Raw genomic sequence first — 16239 nt, forward strand, 5'->3', positions numbered from 1 at the left:
ACGACTCCAAATTGATTTCTGAGCCTTGTCAGGAAGTACAGCGCCCGCTGACGGACGGATGGATGGGAAATGGAAGCCGTGGGATGAATGGCTGGCTGATAAGAAGCTCCAACAAACCTGAAGGGCTTATCGCTAATATCCCTCATTTCAGAGTCAATTACAGTTTGCAGATTTACTGAGGAGAAAACCAACCAGGATGTTGAAATGAAGGGAAAAATTCACAATTACAAATGAATCTAATTTGGATTATTTCCACAGAACTTGATCTAAAATGCAGAAATGTGAGCAGAGCTAATTACATAATGCTAAGTGTCTCCATATTTAATCACAGACTTCAGCGCTGAAGTTCCCCTCAGTAACCTGCAGCATAATGAGGCCTGGACTCGCCTCGTTTCAGCGCCGGAACCAATGGAACCAGAACGCTGATGCAAAATGCAAAACATTTATTTTCCAGGACCAAAGGACTGAAAAAACACCTATTTCCCAGTAGAGGATTTAATTTATTCACACCAACAAAAACAGCAACTTTCACTCTCCCTCTGCTGGCTGTTAGAATAAAATCTGAGATTTAAATAGGAATTTAATCCAGATTAAGAAAACTTCCTGTTGGATCTAATAACCAGGCCGGAGGAGTTCAACTTTTGTAACATTTAGGATAAAAAGGGGACAAGTAGAGCACTGCAAATACACATCAAGTATTCTTGTCTTTAGAGCAAATATCTCATTATACTTGAAATCAAACAAAATTCATTTACAAGCATCTTTACAGCGAAATAAAGGAGCTTGTTTGAAGTCAATAATTTCATAACCAGCAGCAGATTATTTCACTTCTGACATTTTTCCCAGGTTACATTTTGACTTACCCTCATTACATCACAAGATGACGCCGGGCATTTTGTGATGTCATGAGGGTAAGTCAAAATGTAATCAACAAAGGCTGTAAGTTTAGATTTCTGCAAAGACTTGAGGAATTTATCTGCAGTTTTTGAGGAAGAAACTGGTTTTTACTCAAGTACTGCTTATTTAACTTCTAATTAAATAACTAGAAATAACTATTAGTTAATAGCTATTTAACTAGTTTCTTCCTCAAATGAAACACTAGCTTCTTTTGAGGAAAGATGTTAAATAACTGTTAATTAGTAGTTGAATAACTTAATTAATAGGTATTAGACTATTAATTAATAGTTAAATAGCTATTAATTAAAATATATTTAACTACTAATAGTTAAATCCCTTTAAGCAACTATTAATTAACAAGTATTTAATGTTCAGCAGTTTCTTCCTCAAAAGAAGCTAATTAAGAAGTTAATTAACTATTAATTAATGATTATGTATTAGTTAAATATTTAGAATGGAATCAAAGACGTCCATCTTTTCAAATCATGAAACTTGTTTTATTGTGTTAGTGATGCTTTAAAGAAAATGTCATTTTTAAAAAGAATTAGCTGGTGAGAGCGCTGCCTTTAACCTCCTCCTGCTTTTGTGGATTCAGTTGATTTCTAACATTAAAATAATGAAAAATGCAGAAAAATCTGATGTTTCCTGAATAAACCTCTTCTCATTCCTGCGTTTCCTCAGAAGCCTCCTGTTGTGTTTTTCTGCAAACAGATAAAGTGAGCTGTGGTTTTGTCTCTCTGCAGCCACCGTAGTTCTGACCGGACTGGAGCCCAACACGACCTACGAGGTGCGAGTCGCCGCGGTGAACGGGAAAGGTCAGGGAGAGTTCAGCCACACGGAGACCTTCCAGACTTTACCCATCCGTAAGTCGGGATCCTCTGACTTCCAAACTAAAACCACGTTGAGTTCAGCCAATCAAAACCTGCAACAACGACGCCTGTCTCTCACTTTAACGGCTTCCTAACGTCTCCCAGGGTGTTCATGTTGAGTTGTCGGCACCCTCAGCAGTTCAGATTGTTTTATAAGCTAAAACAGGCAGATTCAGCAGGAATATGGAAATGTTTTGGTTCTGATTTAATACAAATATTGGATGTGTGACAGAAATGCACAGAAATGCATTACATGCCTCCAGAATCTATTCAGAGAATCAGCAACTCTGCAGAATGAGGCCTATTTGCCACATTACACAACCGGGGTGTATTTCTATTGGAGAGGGCCTCAACCTCCCCGACTTTCACAGATATGAATTTAGATAATCAGAACCTGGAATGGATTCTGTCAGATTCTCCTCATCTGCAGGGAATTTCACCGTAAGCGTTTTATTTATCCGCCAAACGTCTGGGAGAACAGCGCAGCTGCTGCCCAGAGGGAAACCTGGGGAAGGAGATGCAATAAAAGAGCAAAATGATGAAGATGTGACTCTGTCGTCCTCAGGAGAACCGAGTCCGCCGGCGGTCCACGGCCAGAGGGGCGTGGGGAAGGCCTACAGGCTGGGGCTGGTCAAGCAGGACGACGGCGGGATGCCCATCGTGGAATATATCGTCAAATACAAAACAGTGAGCCAGGAAATTCTGTTAAAACTTTGTATTTTCACAAATTTATTCCAAAAATCTCCAGGGAATTTAAGGTTTTTTTGAGAACTTTTGTTATTTTATATTCTGTTATAAGAACCATTTATTTATTGCATCATTAATCTATTATTATTGGTATTATTGTGTGTTTTTAATTAGTTTTGTCTATTAACTATGGTTCAGATTGTAATTTTTTTTTTTTTTTGGGAGTTCAGATTCAAATTCAAAAATACTGAAGGTTAGTTGAGGTCAAATTTATTTCAACATCATTTATGAAACAAACAATAAACCTTACCATTTATTACTTTGGAGAGCAAATTAAAGTAATAAAGTAAATATAAATAATTTTTATTAGTATCCAGTGAGATAAAATACTGAGGGAATCTTTAGCAGAAACGAAGTTTGACCGTTTCTGTCAGGATAAATAACTTTGTGTTGCTCTGGTTTACATTTTGAGTTATTATTCATGAGCGGCTCTGATTACTGAGCAGCTCTGTTTAGCAGACAGAATAAATGTTTCACATTTATCACTCCTGTTTCTGACGTCGAGCACAAAGAGAGCGAAACACAACAGGCGCGGTTTGGAAATCAAGCCTTCATTAAATTTACATGAGGCCATTCAGTTTGCACAAGGCGTGCTCTTACATTTTCTAAAAAGTAACTCACACTGATGGAGTTTTTTTAGATTTGCACACAATGTGAGGCTGGATTGATTGGAGTTGGATCCTTAAATGAATAATGTTCTGCTGGCAGATCTCTGTTTTTCACATCTTGTTTCGCTTACAATTTTAATGAGAGGACAAACCGTGTCTCAGGATTTTCTCGTCTGTTTTAATGGTGGTTCACAGTAAATGTAGAACATGAGGGTTAAAGAGGCCAGAACGCTGTAAATAAAGCTGTGGTGGGTTTCATATGATGGAAGAACACAAAAATATTCCATTAATGTGGAATGCAAAGAAAAAGAAAGATTTTCACCAATAGAAACTTAAAATAAAAACTCCTAGGACATAAATATTCATTTTTATCATTTTTTTCTTCATATCTTTTATTCTACGAAATCCCTGTGACCTGACCAAGATGGCCGCCATCTCAAAGAGTTTTATCAAAAAGAGGAAAACAAACTAAATACGAAGTCAAGGAATTTAAAACAGTGTCTCCAGTCAGAGGCATGTTTAGATGGCCTGTAACACAGACTGCTACAGGAGATCCTTCCTGCCCACAGCCAACCATTTAATGTATTTAATGTATCCTTGGGAATAATAAAAATGGTCAATTTGAATATCCAGATATGTGATTTTAAATGTTTTATTTAATAAGTACATATTTTAGCAACATATTTCAGTATTTATTTGTTTTTATAGCATAAACAGTATTTATTTATGAATATACTCTGTCAAGAGGTTGCAACTTTGTGTTTGTGTCACTTTTTGAACAGGCAGCTCAAGGGCAGAAGCTTGAAATGATTCTTAGAAAAATAAGAAAAAATATGAAAGTCTATACAGTATTCAGGTTCATAATTTGTGTAGAAGAAAGAGATTTAATTATTGATTAAAAAGAAGCAAAGTAGAGTAAATATTCTCCTGCAGCAGAAAATAAATATTCCACATAAAAAGCTCACCAAACTAAAAAATATTTAAACCGTGTATTTTTTTTAATTTCACATAACAATCAGCACGACTGTCTGCCTCCAATAAGCTTGATTTGGTGGGATGGGTTGCCAGGTTGGAACATACACGCATTTGGCCGGAGGAGAAAAGGGAGACTGGATTAAAACCCAACCTGTTGCTTATCACGCCAACACGCTTCGACCCTGATTTTTAATTTATCTTTGAATCCCTTTCCTGCAGGATAAAGAGGAACAGTGGATGACCAAGCTGGTTCCAGGAGCTAACGACTTTGCCATGCTGCAGCCGCTGCAGTGGAACACCAGATATGAAGTGGAAATCACAGCCCGCAACGTCAAGGGCCTATCAGAGCCCACCTTCTATCAGTTCTTCATGCCGCAGAAGCCCGACATTACAGGTAAGAGCATGAGAAAGGTAAACATCGTGTCCCGCTTTACCTTTCTCCTTCAGGCTTTCTGAAAACACTGAAAAGGTTCTGAACTTTACTGTGAAATGTTGCTTTTCGTTTTCTGGTGAAGAGCGCCGACTTCACTGACCAACAAAAGTAAAAGAAATATCTGAGAACTGAAAGCAAGTCTCACAAAATAGAAATATGACCAGAAATACAGTTGTACAAACTTACAAGTAACTTTTCAGCAAGAGATTGGATCTTGTTTTTAAAGAAAGTTAAATTAGCAGGTTATCTTACCTGTAAAGTAGATCAAAATACTCTGTAAGATTTTGTGTTTCCTCTTCCTACTTTTAAAAAATTCTCCAAAAAACATTTTATTTTATCAAACAAAGCAGAATATCTTCACAGCTCATAATATAGTCGTCTCTTTAACGACCATTTTAATGACCTTGTATGACCTTAACATCCATATTAGTGAATCTTTTATCTTTGATTTTGAACTGGAGGTGAAACCTCTTTAAAGAAAAGTCCAGTTTTCTTCTTTTTGTACTTAAAATTTTAATTTTTAGCATCAAGCTTCCCAAGAAGAGTTATAAATAACAGTTTTTTCTTCTTCTTTGATAAATGAATCATTATTTACTCCTCTTGTCTTTATCTGTTATAAAAATCTAACTGCTACATTTATGAAATCAGCTGGGAAACTAAAGCGTGGTGTTTGAGTTCTGTTTTGTTTTGCCTCTCTGTCCATTTGTGCCGGTTTGGATCCAGCCAGTGTTTTCCTCTGTCATTACTGCGGCGGCTAAGTGGCCCGCCGGAGTGTGGGCTCGCTTTTCCGCCAGAAAACAAGAGCTGGGAAGTGGCGAGCTGAAGGCGCGTCACTTCGATTGGCTGTCCTCTCTTGTTAGCGAACAGCGGAGAGCCTGGAAAAAAACCAAAACATTTCCAACATGGTGCAGCCCAGCTGAAGCGACCCCAGGTCCTGTTAAAGTTTAACATTGTTAAGTCATCATTCTCCATATTTCCAGCCAAAATCTGTTTATTTTTTATGGAAAAGCGCTGCGGACTCGTCGTTTCCTGCTCCTCTAAATCAGGTTAGACGCTGAAGAACTCTCTTCAGAATCAATCAGCGATATTAGATGTGAAACATCCGCCACTTCCATTTGAGGTCCAATCTGCTGCCTTGTTTTTATCATCTGCTGTGCTGTATAAAGACCCGACTGCAGACCTAATGAAACAAACTGAGTCCACATATATGTGCCCTCTGTCTCTCGCCAAGCAATCTTCTCTATTCAATTCTCCTCCTATGTTTTATGCATTTGTCGTGTATTGAATTGCTTCTTTTTCCACTTCTCCCTCCATACTATTTCAGTTCATAACTGGTTGCATATTTTTCTTTCTTTTTCTGCTTGTGCTGATTGCAAAACAGCTCTTGATTCCCTTTTCAATTTACTCCTTCCTTTTATTTCAGATTTCTTTTCCCACCAGGTGCAACCGAGTCAATTTGGTGTCAGTAGAAAAGAGTTAGGATTTAAAAAAAATAGATTTTAAAGCAGAAATAGCCAAGTATCCAAGCATATTACTGAAAAGTTGAGTGGAAGGAAGAAGTGTGGATGAAAATGTTCTATTTAATTTAAAGAACAAAAGTTCCAGCGAGAAGAAGAGCAAATCTTTTGTTAGAAATACACATATTTTCTCTTTTCATACAAAATTGACTCAAATTTATAAAATATATTACACTTTTGATTTTATTCTAGGTACATCTCTATGTCATTTTGGATGTTTTGCATATTTTCAACAAAATATAGCAATGTTAACACACATAGAGTATCATAATCCCAAAAAATATTCACATCTTGATTCCCTTCCTGAGCCACTAAACGGTTTTCTAAAACTTTCTTGAAGCAAATCAAAAGTCTTTTGTAACCAACCAGCTCTAATGTTTATTGTTCATTTAGTGTGAATCAAAGACAGAAATGATGAAAACCTGCAGCTCAGACAAAGTGTTAAGTACGGTGGTGGATCTGTGATGCTGTGGGCCTCTGATGGCTTCTGAAACTGATTATTGGTTTGCACTTTTGTTTCCTTATAAATGCACAGAAGCCAATTTAGGAAGATCTTCTAAATCCATTTATCTTTAAAACTGTTTTCATCATTTTACACTTTTCCATTTTCCATCCAGCTTTAAAAAATCCATGAATCTAAAATAAAACAAAATACTTACATTAGCTTGTCGGTCTGCCGCTGCCAGCGCCCAGCTTTGATGTGGCTGTTGCATTTATTTCCTGGCTCTCTCCTCGCTTTATTTCTTTATTTTTTTATTTCTTTATTTTTTTCTTCATGCGTCATAAAGAGGCTTTGATTGAAACAGCCGTGATGGATTTTCTTTGTAATAATCTCTTCAAAGCACTTGGAGGGGAGAAGCATCTTGACAGCTTTTCTCCTCTTTTCCAAGAGCTTGAGCAAAACCTTTTATTTTTTTATTATTGATTTTTCAGGAAGTAATGCCAGTGAATCAAAAATACTGTCAGAGCTTCCTATTTTAATATTTTAAACATATATTTTGGTTTAGTCAGGTAGTTTGAACAGAGTTTAACTCCTAGTATGACATCAATGCTCAAACATGTTTGAGTATAAAGCCCAACTTTTATCAGTTAGGATTTTTATAACATTAACATGTTAGCATGCTAACTTAATTCAAGAGGACGTCAAGGAGCAGCACAAATTAATATCTGTACAAGGATAAGAAACACTATTTACTTCTTTTTAGAAGAATAATAAAGGTCCGAGTACAAAACCCTGGGGAACTCCACATTTGAGTTCTGTTGTGGTTTATGAGCATATTGATTATTAGCCAGTAGCTTAAATCAGCTGAATGTGGCGGCAACCACACATTTTTACAACGACACATTTTTACAAGCCAACTTTGCAGAACCGTAATTCCACAACACTGAAAAATTTCATCGGTTTCTGAAAGCAGAGACATTGCGCTTTCTATCCAATGTCAGGTTATTACGGTAATTTCACTCCCGCCGTTGCAGGAAGCAGGTTTTACTTGAGTTTAATTTCCTTTAATAGATGGTAAATCGCGAGAATAACTTGATAGATAATGAAAGTTCCAGTTGTTATGGAGAAATTGGAATTATTTTTTTTACTCACTGGACATTTAAAGAACTTCAACAGTTAAAATAAGCAAAAATATCCATATGTGTTGTTTTATTCACCTGAGGTAACGTGAATAATTTTAAAACGCAGGATCATTCGTTTGAAAGAATGTACTTACTAAGACTGAGAGAATCTGTTTCAGTTCTGATGAAAAAATATTTCTTTTCTGATCAACAACAAGTTCGCCAAGATAAAAACTCCATCTGCGGCTCAACGTGCCTCTAAGCCAGTTCCCCGATTATCAGGCATGTAAATCAAACCTTCTTGTGGGATTCATGCAAACAGAGCGACGGGGATTTAACTGTAAACACAACTGTAGTCAAAGACTTTGGTTTGTTTGCTTTGTGTAAAATATGCCGCAGTCAACATAATAATGCCTGTAATGTACTCACTGGTGTACCAGTATGATATAAGATCCCAGCTGATGTGTTCCCACTTATTTATTCATAGAGCAGATAATCCCATAGCGATCAGAGGATTGGGTTTCTGAGCGCAGCTACAACGAGACCATATCAATGTCATCCTGAAAAGCAGAAAATGAGCCAAACACCAAGTTTGATATGCAATAGTACCGACTATCAGCCACAACAAGCAGCTCCAACATGCACAAGGAGAGTCACTTTACAGCTATTAAGGAGTTTAAACTGGAGAGCAGTCTGGGGATGGGGAGTGCACACCATCAAGTGTAAATGCTTCCTGATTATATTTAGGCTCTGATAGCTGCTGGTTCCCAGCAAGTATGGAATAAATCCTCTGCAGCATCACATTCTGATGAACAGGCGCCGTTTCCTGCTCAGCTTCCTCAATTTAACTGGCAGGACAGCTGGTCTGTCGGGACGCCTCAACCAGAGGAAAACCCACTTCACCAGATGGCAGTGGCTTCATATTTTCGGATGCATCGCCTTCCTGCGGTGCAGACTGACCTTCAAAAAGTCAACTTCCTGAAGTTTGAAATCTACCTAGAGATCAAAATCACATTTATTTTGGAAGCGACAAGCTGCACTGCAAACAAAGTAGCAGAAATTGAAAGAATGAAGGTAAAAACCAACAGCAAAATAAAAGCTGTAAGCAAGAAACGACAGCCTGGAAAAGAAGTCCATTACAATAATTGTGCTCAGATGTGATAAAAGCAAGGATTACTGTCTCTAGACTGCTGCGAGATAAACACATTTAATCTTTGCTAAAAGCCTCAACTGGTAAAACAAGACTTCACACTGAGTTCACTTAGCTGCTCCTTTTCAGGAGAGGCTCTACTTTTACTCCTGGTTTTGTGATTGTTGGTGTTTTTCTCATGGTGCCAAAGATTAAACCTTAATATTTGGGGTTCTGTTGAACGATGCATTCACATTACAGGAAAATTACACTTTTAATTTTGTTTTTGCACCTTTGACTTTTTCCTGGCAGGCTGATTGCCTCGATTCCAATCCTTCATTTCCATACGTGATACTAAATCGTATATCCTCAATCGGAAGAGTCAGGTCGCATTTATCCAACTCATAAATCTGCACCAGAAGAAGCTACATTTTGTAAACCTGGATGTAAACAGTAGCTTAAGCACCCAGTGTTATTTTTATTAACTTCCTTCTCTTTGGTACAGTCTCCCAACAATGCTGTTGACTTTTAAATCCTCTTCTTTACCAATATGAACAGCCACGCAAAAAAAGTCAAAAATTGGAACTGAGCTTCAGAACGTTCATGTTGCACCAACCAGTTTATCGGATTAGAGTGTTTTCTGATTTGCAAGGGGAAATAGACATAAAAATTATGTTCATAAAAATGAAAAGACATGTTTTGGTTTTAACAACAGATGAAAAAGCAAAGGCCCAACAATGGAGCCCTGTGGTACGCCACAGGGCAGCACAACGAAAACAAAGTTCAAACCACAGAAACTAACACAAAAACATCTGTCAGTGTTTATGTTTCCATCCAATCATCATTCAAACTTTAAATGTTGCATAAAAAGCAAATGAGGTGCAAATCAACCAGAATACACAAGAAATAATTTCGTCAGACGTTGACGCTCTGCGTGGCTGTTTAAACAAGAGTTAGCCTGGACTTTCTCCAAGCTGTTACATGCTGGAGGTTTGGACTAGGCCATTTCAAATGTGTTTCCATCCCCTTTTGGGTGCATTAGCTCAAAAACTGCTTTTGTTGAGAAGTTGAATAAACTATTTAAAATTTCCTTCACGCTTTTCTGATGCAATATTTCAAAATTATGCACCAACCAATCAAAACGCAGCAGCATCTGATGAAAACTTGCTGAAGTATAAAAGCACCAACTCTTACAACCGAGGTGATTTGATTTTGATGTGGCCCCTTCAAATCAGCTGAATATTGTTTGCACACCATAACCCAGCCGAGTGTATTCGCAGTACGTCCATCACTTTATGACCTCAGCGTCTTCTCCTCAGTGGAGAGCAGAGAAAATAATCAAACCGGACTGTTGGGAGGAAGCTACCAAAAGGAAAAGGGCTGGCGGTTAATTTAGCCATGATTATCCTTTTTCTTTTCCAAGGAATTCATTATCTGATGGATTTTACAGCTCCATGCTTGAGTTTCCAAAGATTTTATGAGGTTTTAAATTAGCCATAGCTATGACTGTTAATTTAATGTTTGAGTATTAAAAATTAAAATACGCAAGGAGGGAATAATGAAAAGAAACCAAGCGAAGACTTATCATTTTTCACCTTAATATACACTCACTGACCACTTTATTAGACAACCTTTGCTGGTACTGGGTGGGAAACCCATTCACCTTTAAAACTGCTGCAATTCTTCATGGCTCAGATTCAGCAAAGAGTTTCTTGGAGATTTTGGACCTTATTGAGAAGATGGTGCCAAAAGGTTGCATGATAAATAAATGTACAGAATCACCTCATGTTCAATAAATCTGCCTAGCAACCGTTGAAGGCATTTCGACGTTCCAGGACTCATTTCGATGTTCCAGGACTCATTTCGACGTTCCAGGACTCATGTCTGCAGCAACTCTGCTGTCAACATTTCTTGTTCTTTTCCTGTTTTTCTGGCTGTTTTAAATTCAGATTTTGGCTACGAAGATCAAGGCCTTGATTCTTCTCCAATAGATAGCAGCTATTACTAAAAGTGGACCAAATCTTTTCCTTTGAGGTAGATTGTTAAAAATGCCTTATGCTTGTGCGTTCGCAGTAATTTCCCGTTCTCTTTCATTACTTCTTCGCCGGCTCTTGAGTGCACTCGAGTTTCGTCCAGGATCGAATGCTTCCTCTGAGGAAATTGACAAAAGAGAGAGAAGTCATCCCTCTCCTTCAAACCGAGCCGAGTTTAATTATTAAGTTTCTCTTTCTGAGCCCCTCCTCAAACATAGTTTCCCCCTCAGGCCTCCGCGTCACATAATCAGACTGAGCCATGCAAATTAATCCTTACACCCCTCCCTTAACGATCATGTTTATCCCCACTAATGTCACAATCAATGAGCTCTGGTCTGGTCATTATTAATTGAGTCAGTTCCTCGCAGATCCAATCTATAGACAGTCAATCACGGGTCAGGCCTAACGAGATGTTATTCTCAGAGATGTATATGAATGTCTTCAGGTGCCACCCATGCTCTTGCATGTCTGGTTGTTGAATAATGCTGCTAATAGGCCTATAGATCAACAAGTAATCAGAGGAAGCCAGGAAAGGGGTTAATAGAGCAGAGAAACAGGAATTAATGGTTCCCACTCTGGGAAGTTTGAGAAAACTCCAAACGATTTCCTGCCCAAAGACTTTGGCTTGATGTGATAACACAAACACAGTCATCCATCCAATTGATCTTTGTTGCTTAATGTCTAAATTTGCAAACTGGGCTGTTAAAAGTAAATCACTCTGAAAATTAGGACACCCCATTAAATATTCTGTCATTTCAAATGAATGTTCACATTTTGATGTCTAATCTCAACTTGTCTCTGAAATTCCAAGCAAATATTTAGTGGAATGGAAAAGATGCAGAGCTTTCAGATGTCAAATAGAAAACAAGTTCATATTCATTTGGAAACAAAAATACTAAAGTACGAATATTTTTGCTGATTGGTCTCGTTGAAATTCATCCTGAGAAATCAAGATCACTGGGAGAAATCCCAAACAGCACTGAGGGGAAATGAGAATCAAGAGGAACTGCGTATGAAGGAAATGACCAAGCCTCGATCTTACATTACAAACAGCAAAAATGTTTTTCTGGACCAGCTTATGTAATCACCAAACATTAAAAGTCAATAAATTTCCTCTTTTTTCCATTCTGATGTGATTTTTAAGTTTAAGCAAGTCTTCACTGTGATCTATTAGTGTTTACCAAAAATTACATAAAGTGTTGCGTGAACGCATATCCTAACCACAGCAACAGGAAGTCAATATATATAACAGTAACAAATGAGAGCAAAGGGTGTTGACAACAAAAATGTTTAAAATATGACGGCTGAATTGTGAAAATGGCCAAACTCTTTGCGTCAAGTTGGAAAAGAGGTTTTTCAGCAATATTAGCAGAATAGGAAGAAATTACAGAGAAGACAGCAATAATGATGGTTATTATTGCTCTGTCATGAATTCAAGTAAATTATAGATGACGGAAGACAAGCTAAATTACATTGTGAACTGAAATTGAAAATTGACAGCCAAATAAATTTGACAGCAGCAGAAAATGTTCCATTTATCTCTCTTGGAAATCAACAAACAGCCGTCAGGCGGCATTAGTTTGCCAGATTGAGTTTCCTCCATTGCTGCCTTCAGTCTGAAATGTAGATGTGATTAAAAACGTCAAGCAGGGGAAGCATTCAGGCTGTTTCTAGCCGACTGACCTCCAGCCAGAGAGCTTGAAATAAGAAACGGTGCTGCAGCACGGTCGGTGCTGAAAAAATGTTACCACAGACGCAACGGAGTGGAAACAACCTCTCCCCCTGTTGAGGGATTTAAAATAGAAACATGTTCGACATAGCTGTGTACCACTGCTGAGGAAAATAAGTTATGAGACAAGAGCTACAATATTTTATATTTTTTATATATCTAAAAAAAATGTTTCCTGTTTTGGGCCTCATATTGTAGAGATTTATTACACACAGGTTGATTTAATGTAAGTGTTTATTTCAAAGGATCCATGATTAGTTGTAGCAATAGACCTTATGTGAGAAATATTTATTTTAGATGTAAAAACAATGAAGCAATAACAGGTTGTTTAGTTTATGTTTCCTCTCCGTCAGCATTTAAAAGAGCTTCCAACGCTGTTGTCTGATGTTCTTCCCAGCGTTTAGGCGCTTTGTGGATAAAAACCTTCGGTACAGGATTTATTTTTAACTCGCTAAGGTAACAACCTTTCTCAGTTTTGCTCGTACAAATGACAATGTCTTCTGCACCACAATACATTAAAGATCTGCTGCTGTTGTATCAACCTTCCAGAACTCTCAGGTTCTGGTTCTGGTTCTGCTCTGCATCCCCAGAACCAAACAAGGAGAAGCAGCATTTAGCATCTATGCACCACAAATCTGGAACAAACTTCTAGAAAACTGTAAAACAGCTGAAACACTGACTTTCTTTAAATCTCAACTAAAAGCCCACTTGTTTAGAGTTGTATTTGAAACGTAATCAATTGCAAATTTATTGACAGAATCTGACTTGATGTTCTGTTTTTATTATTGATTCTATGTTGCATTGTGTTTTTGTGTTTGATTTGATGTGAAGCACTTTGAAATGCCTTGCTGCTGAAATGTGCTATACAAATAAAGTTTGATTTGATTTGATTTTTTGATTCTGGAGAGAAATGTTGAGAACACAAATGTAGGTCCTGCTGAGTTTGTGTCGGTTTTGACTTCTTTCGTGTGGGAAGTGATCCAGGTTCACCTCACTGTTTTTTCGTTGTTGTTTTTTTAAATTACACCCAATAGTGACACAGTGTGGCATAATCTAAAATTACACCAGTCAAACGCAACATGATAAACAACTACTCAGGTAAAGTTAGCCTTCCTGTGTTTACTCTGTAGATTCCAGTACAGAAAGGACCGTTATGCATCGGTGAAAAATATAACAAAAGAAGTAAATTTTCTGAAGTAGTTATGAGTTTTGGCGTATCGCAAAAAGCTATTTTTTTAGTTAATAGGAAAATTGCAACATAGGTTCTAAAATTTGGCTAAATGACATTTTCAAGAACATTTTTAGAAATATTTTTAGGGTTTTTTTGTAACTTAAATCTGCAGCTGACTGATGATAACTGAGTAAAGTATTTGCTTAGTGTTTCTCTTCGACTTTGGAAAACGGGAATGCTTGAGGTGTTGTTTACAGCAGCTGAATCTGCAGCTTCAGCTGCCAAATTAGCTCAAATCAACCTTCAAAAGGGTAAAACAGAAAACAGCTGCCTGTGGCAATGAAAAAAAAATTGATCTGGTCTTGAAGTCGCAATTCCAGACAGGTTCAGTCTCTTTGTGCCTGGGATCGCTGCCAGGCTCTGTTGTCTGAAGCTTCGGCTGCGAGTCGAGAACAAAGCCACAGACATGAGAGTCATCTGGGTTCAGGTTTCCACTGTGGGTGCAGAAGCAACCAGGTTCTGTACCGAGGAGCAAGACACGCACCGGGTCAACTGTTCATTTTTAGAATCATTTTGAATATTATTCAACATTCATATTTCGCACATTTTTTTTACTTAAAAAAAAACAATAGTAAGCAATAAGTTAAAGTTTTTTGGTGTCTGGAAAATGGGCCGTTTCCAAAACCTTCTGAATGTAAGGTCACAAATCAGCAGGCACTGCCCGTTACCTAGCAACCCCAGTGGAGCTCCGCCCGTTACCTAGCAACCCAATCTGAGTCCCTGAGCGTTTTCTCACTTGTGTTTTGTTGTTGACTTATCATCCAGAAAACACTTCCTGCATTTTTGCTGGTTGTGCAGAAGGCTCCACTTCTGCTTTTCAAAGATGTATAGTTGTATAATTACGCATCAGTTTGCAGCCTTTTTCATGTGGGGAAGTGGCCAGCAGTAGCTTATTTGGATTTAAGGTGACAACACATTCTGAAGGGAGCTCAAAATAGTCTGAAATCTCATTATCTAAGAATGATTTTGTTTTTTAAAAGATGTAATGATAATGTTTTGTTTCAGCCATAGATCTATCCTGACTTAATACGTCGCCTTTAACATTGTTTTCTCAATTTTGGGTCATTATTTATTGCTTTTCTTGTTTGTTTTTATCCTTTTTTTATTTCATTTCTGCGTATCTCATAGATTGATTTGAAATTTTCTTCTCCTTCTCATTTTCCACTGATTTTTGAACGCTTCATTTTGTCGTTTTGTGATAATTTTGGATCTCATATTGATGATCCAACATCTTATTGCAGAATTTTATACCTTTTTTTCATTTTATACCCAGCTCCAAATGTCAACAGTACCCTTGCGATCCTGACATTGTCCCGTAGGAACGCTCCTGTTTCACTGTATTTCAGGCTTTTAACCTTAAAGCCTCTCTGCCTCTGTTTGAGCTCAAAACCAATGTTCAGGGTTAATTAATTTGAACTTCTAAAGGGGGGAATCCACTGCTGGTTGCATATTAAAACCTGCCTGTAAGAGTTTTCTCCTTGGGTTACCATGGCCTCTGCTGCACATATTTTGACCTCTGTAATTCTTGTTTTGTGCGTTAATAACGGCTATAAAGCTGTTTTGTGGACCTTGAAATTGTTTACAGTGAGCCCTCTGGGTTTAACTTTCAGTTGGACGGTGTCCAAACGGAGATATCACCTCCTCCTGTCTTGTTGAAGCTCCATTCATCCTCTTTTTGAATATGTTGCTCAATTTTGCTCCCACCAACAACTTTGTGTATCAGGATTTAAGGAAAGTTCTGGAACATTGAGCCTTTAATCATTGGACTATTTTTGCTAATTCTCCCTCTTTGACTGACAAACTACTGAATGCACCAGAAAATGTTTCTCCACCGAATTAATTTTAGTAGTATTTATATAAAATTAAATGTACAGTGGAACCTGAGTGTTATAACTGTAACCAAATATACTTTAATATGTATTAATACACTCAGTGGAAGTTGTTTTAGCATTAGCAGAAACGTTAATAATAACAAAGCTGCATTTAATTTATAAAACTTAAGGAAAAAATCTGTGAAAACTCAAATTTTTTCTAAATAAACTGAGTTAAGTTACACTGTTATTGAACTGGATCCTAATCCAGTTGAAATTATGCAATTTCAATTTCAATTTTCAATTACAAACATGCTAATTTTGAAAAAACTCGTGTTTTGTTTGAGCCATATCAAAATAGATATATTCCGCAAAATTGCAATGGAAATTTTTTTTTCACATCACAAGTTACTACTGGTAGAAACGACAAAGAAGACGACAACAGGAAACTGCAGGAAGTTAATGTTTTATATATAATTTGTGTCATTCTAATGTATTGGAATCCATCTTTTTTCTGTAAAATGGCCGACTACAATTTCCCCAAAATGCCTGAATAAGACACCAAAGCCTCCTCTGATTGGCTGAATCATGACTATAAACTCATTTAGCTGTTTACATTCACCGCTGCCATATTTTTAATGACTTATTTAAAGGAAACAACACGACATATGCATATATTCGTAATGAAAACGCAGCT

The 16239-nt window shown here is 37.4% G+C and overlaps 1 protein-coding gene across 1 annotated transcript in view; it reads left to right on the top strand.

Annotated features, from left to right (window-relative positions):
* LOC122827489 (neural cell adhesion molecule 2-like) overlaps positions 1 to 16239 on the top strand; it is a 265284-nt gene that overhangs the window by 239267 nt on the left and 9778 nt on the right. Inside the window, exons 13-15 of the mRNA XM_044110497.1 lie at positions 1641 to 1760; positions 2332 to 2453; positions 4316 to 4490. Of these exons, the coding sequence (XP_043966432.1) occupies positions 1641 to 1760; positions 2332 to 2453; positions 4316 to 4490 (417 nt within the window). The remainder of the gene's footprint in view (positions 1 to 1640; positions 1761 to 2331; positions 2454 to 4315; positions 4491 to 16239) is intronic.

Source organism: Gambusia affinis, linkage group LG24 (assembly GCF_019740435.1).
Source record: "Gambusia affinis linkage group LG24, SWU_Gaff_1.0, whole genome shotgun sequence".
NCBI classification, from domain to species: domain Eukaryota; kingdom Metazoa; phylum Chordata; class Actinopteri; order Cyprinodontiformes; family Poeciliidae; genus Gambusia; species Gambusia affinis.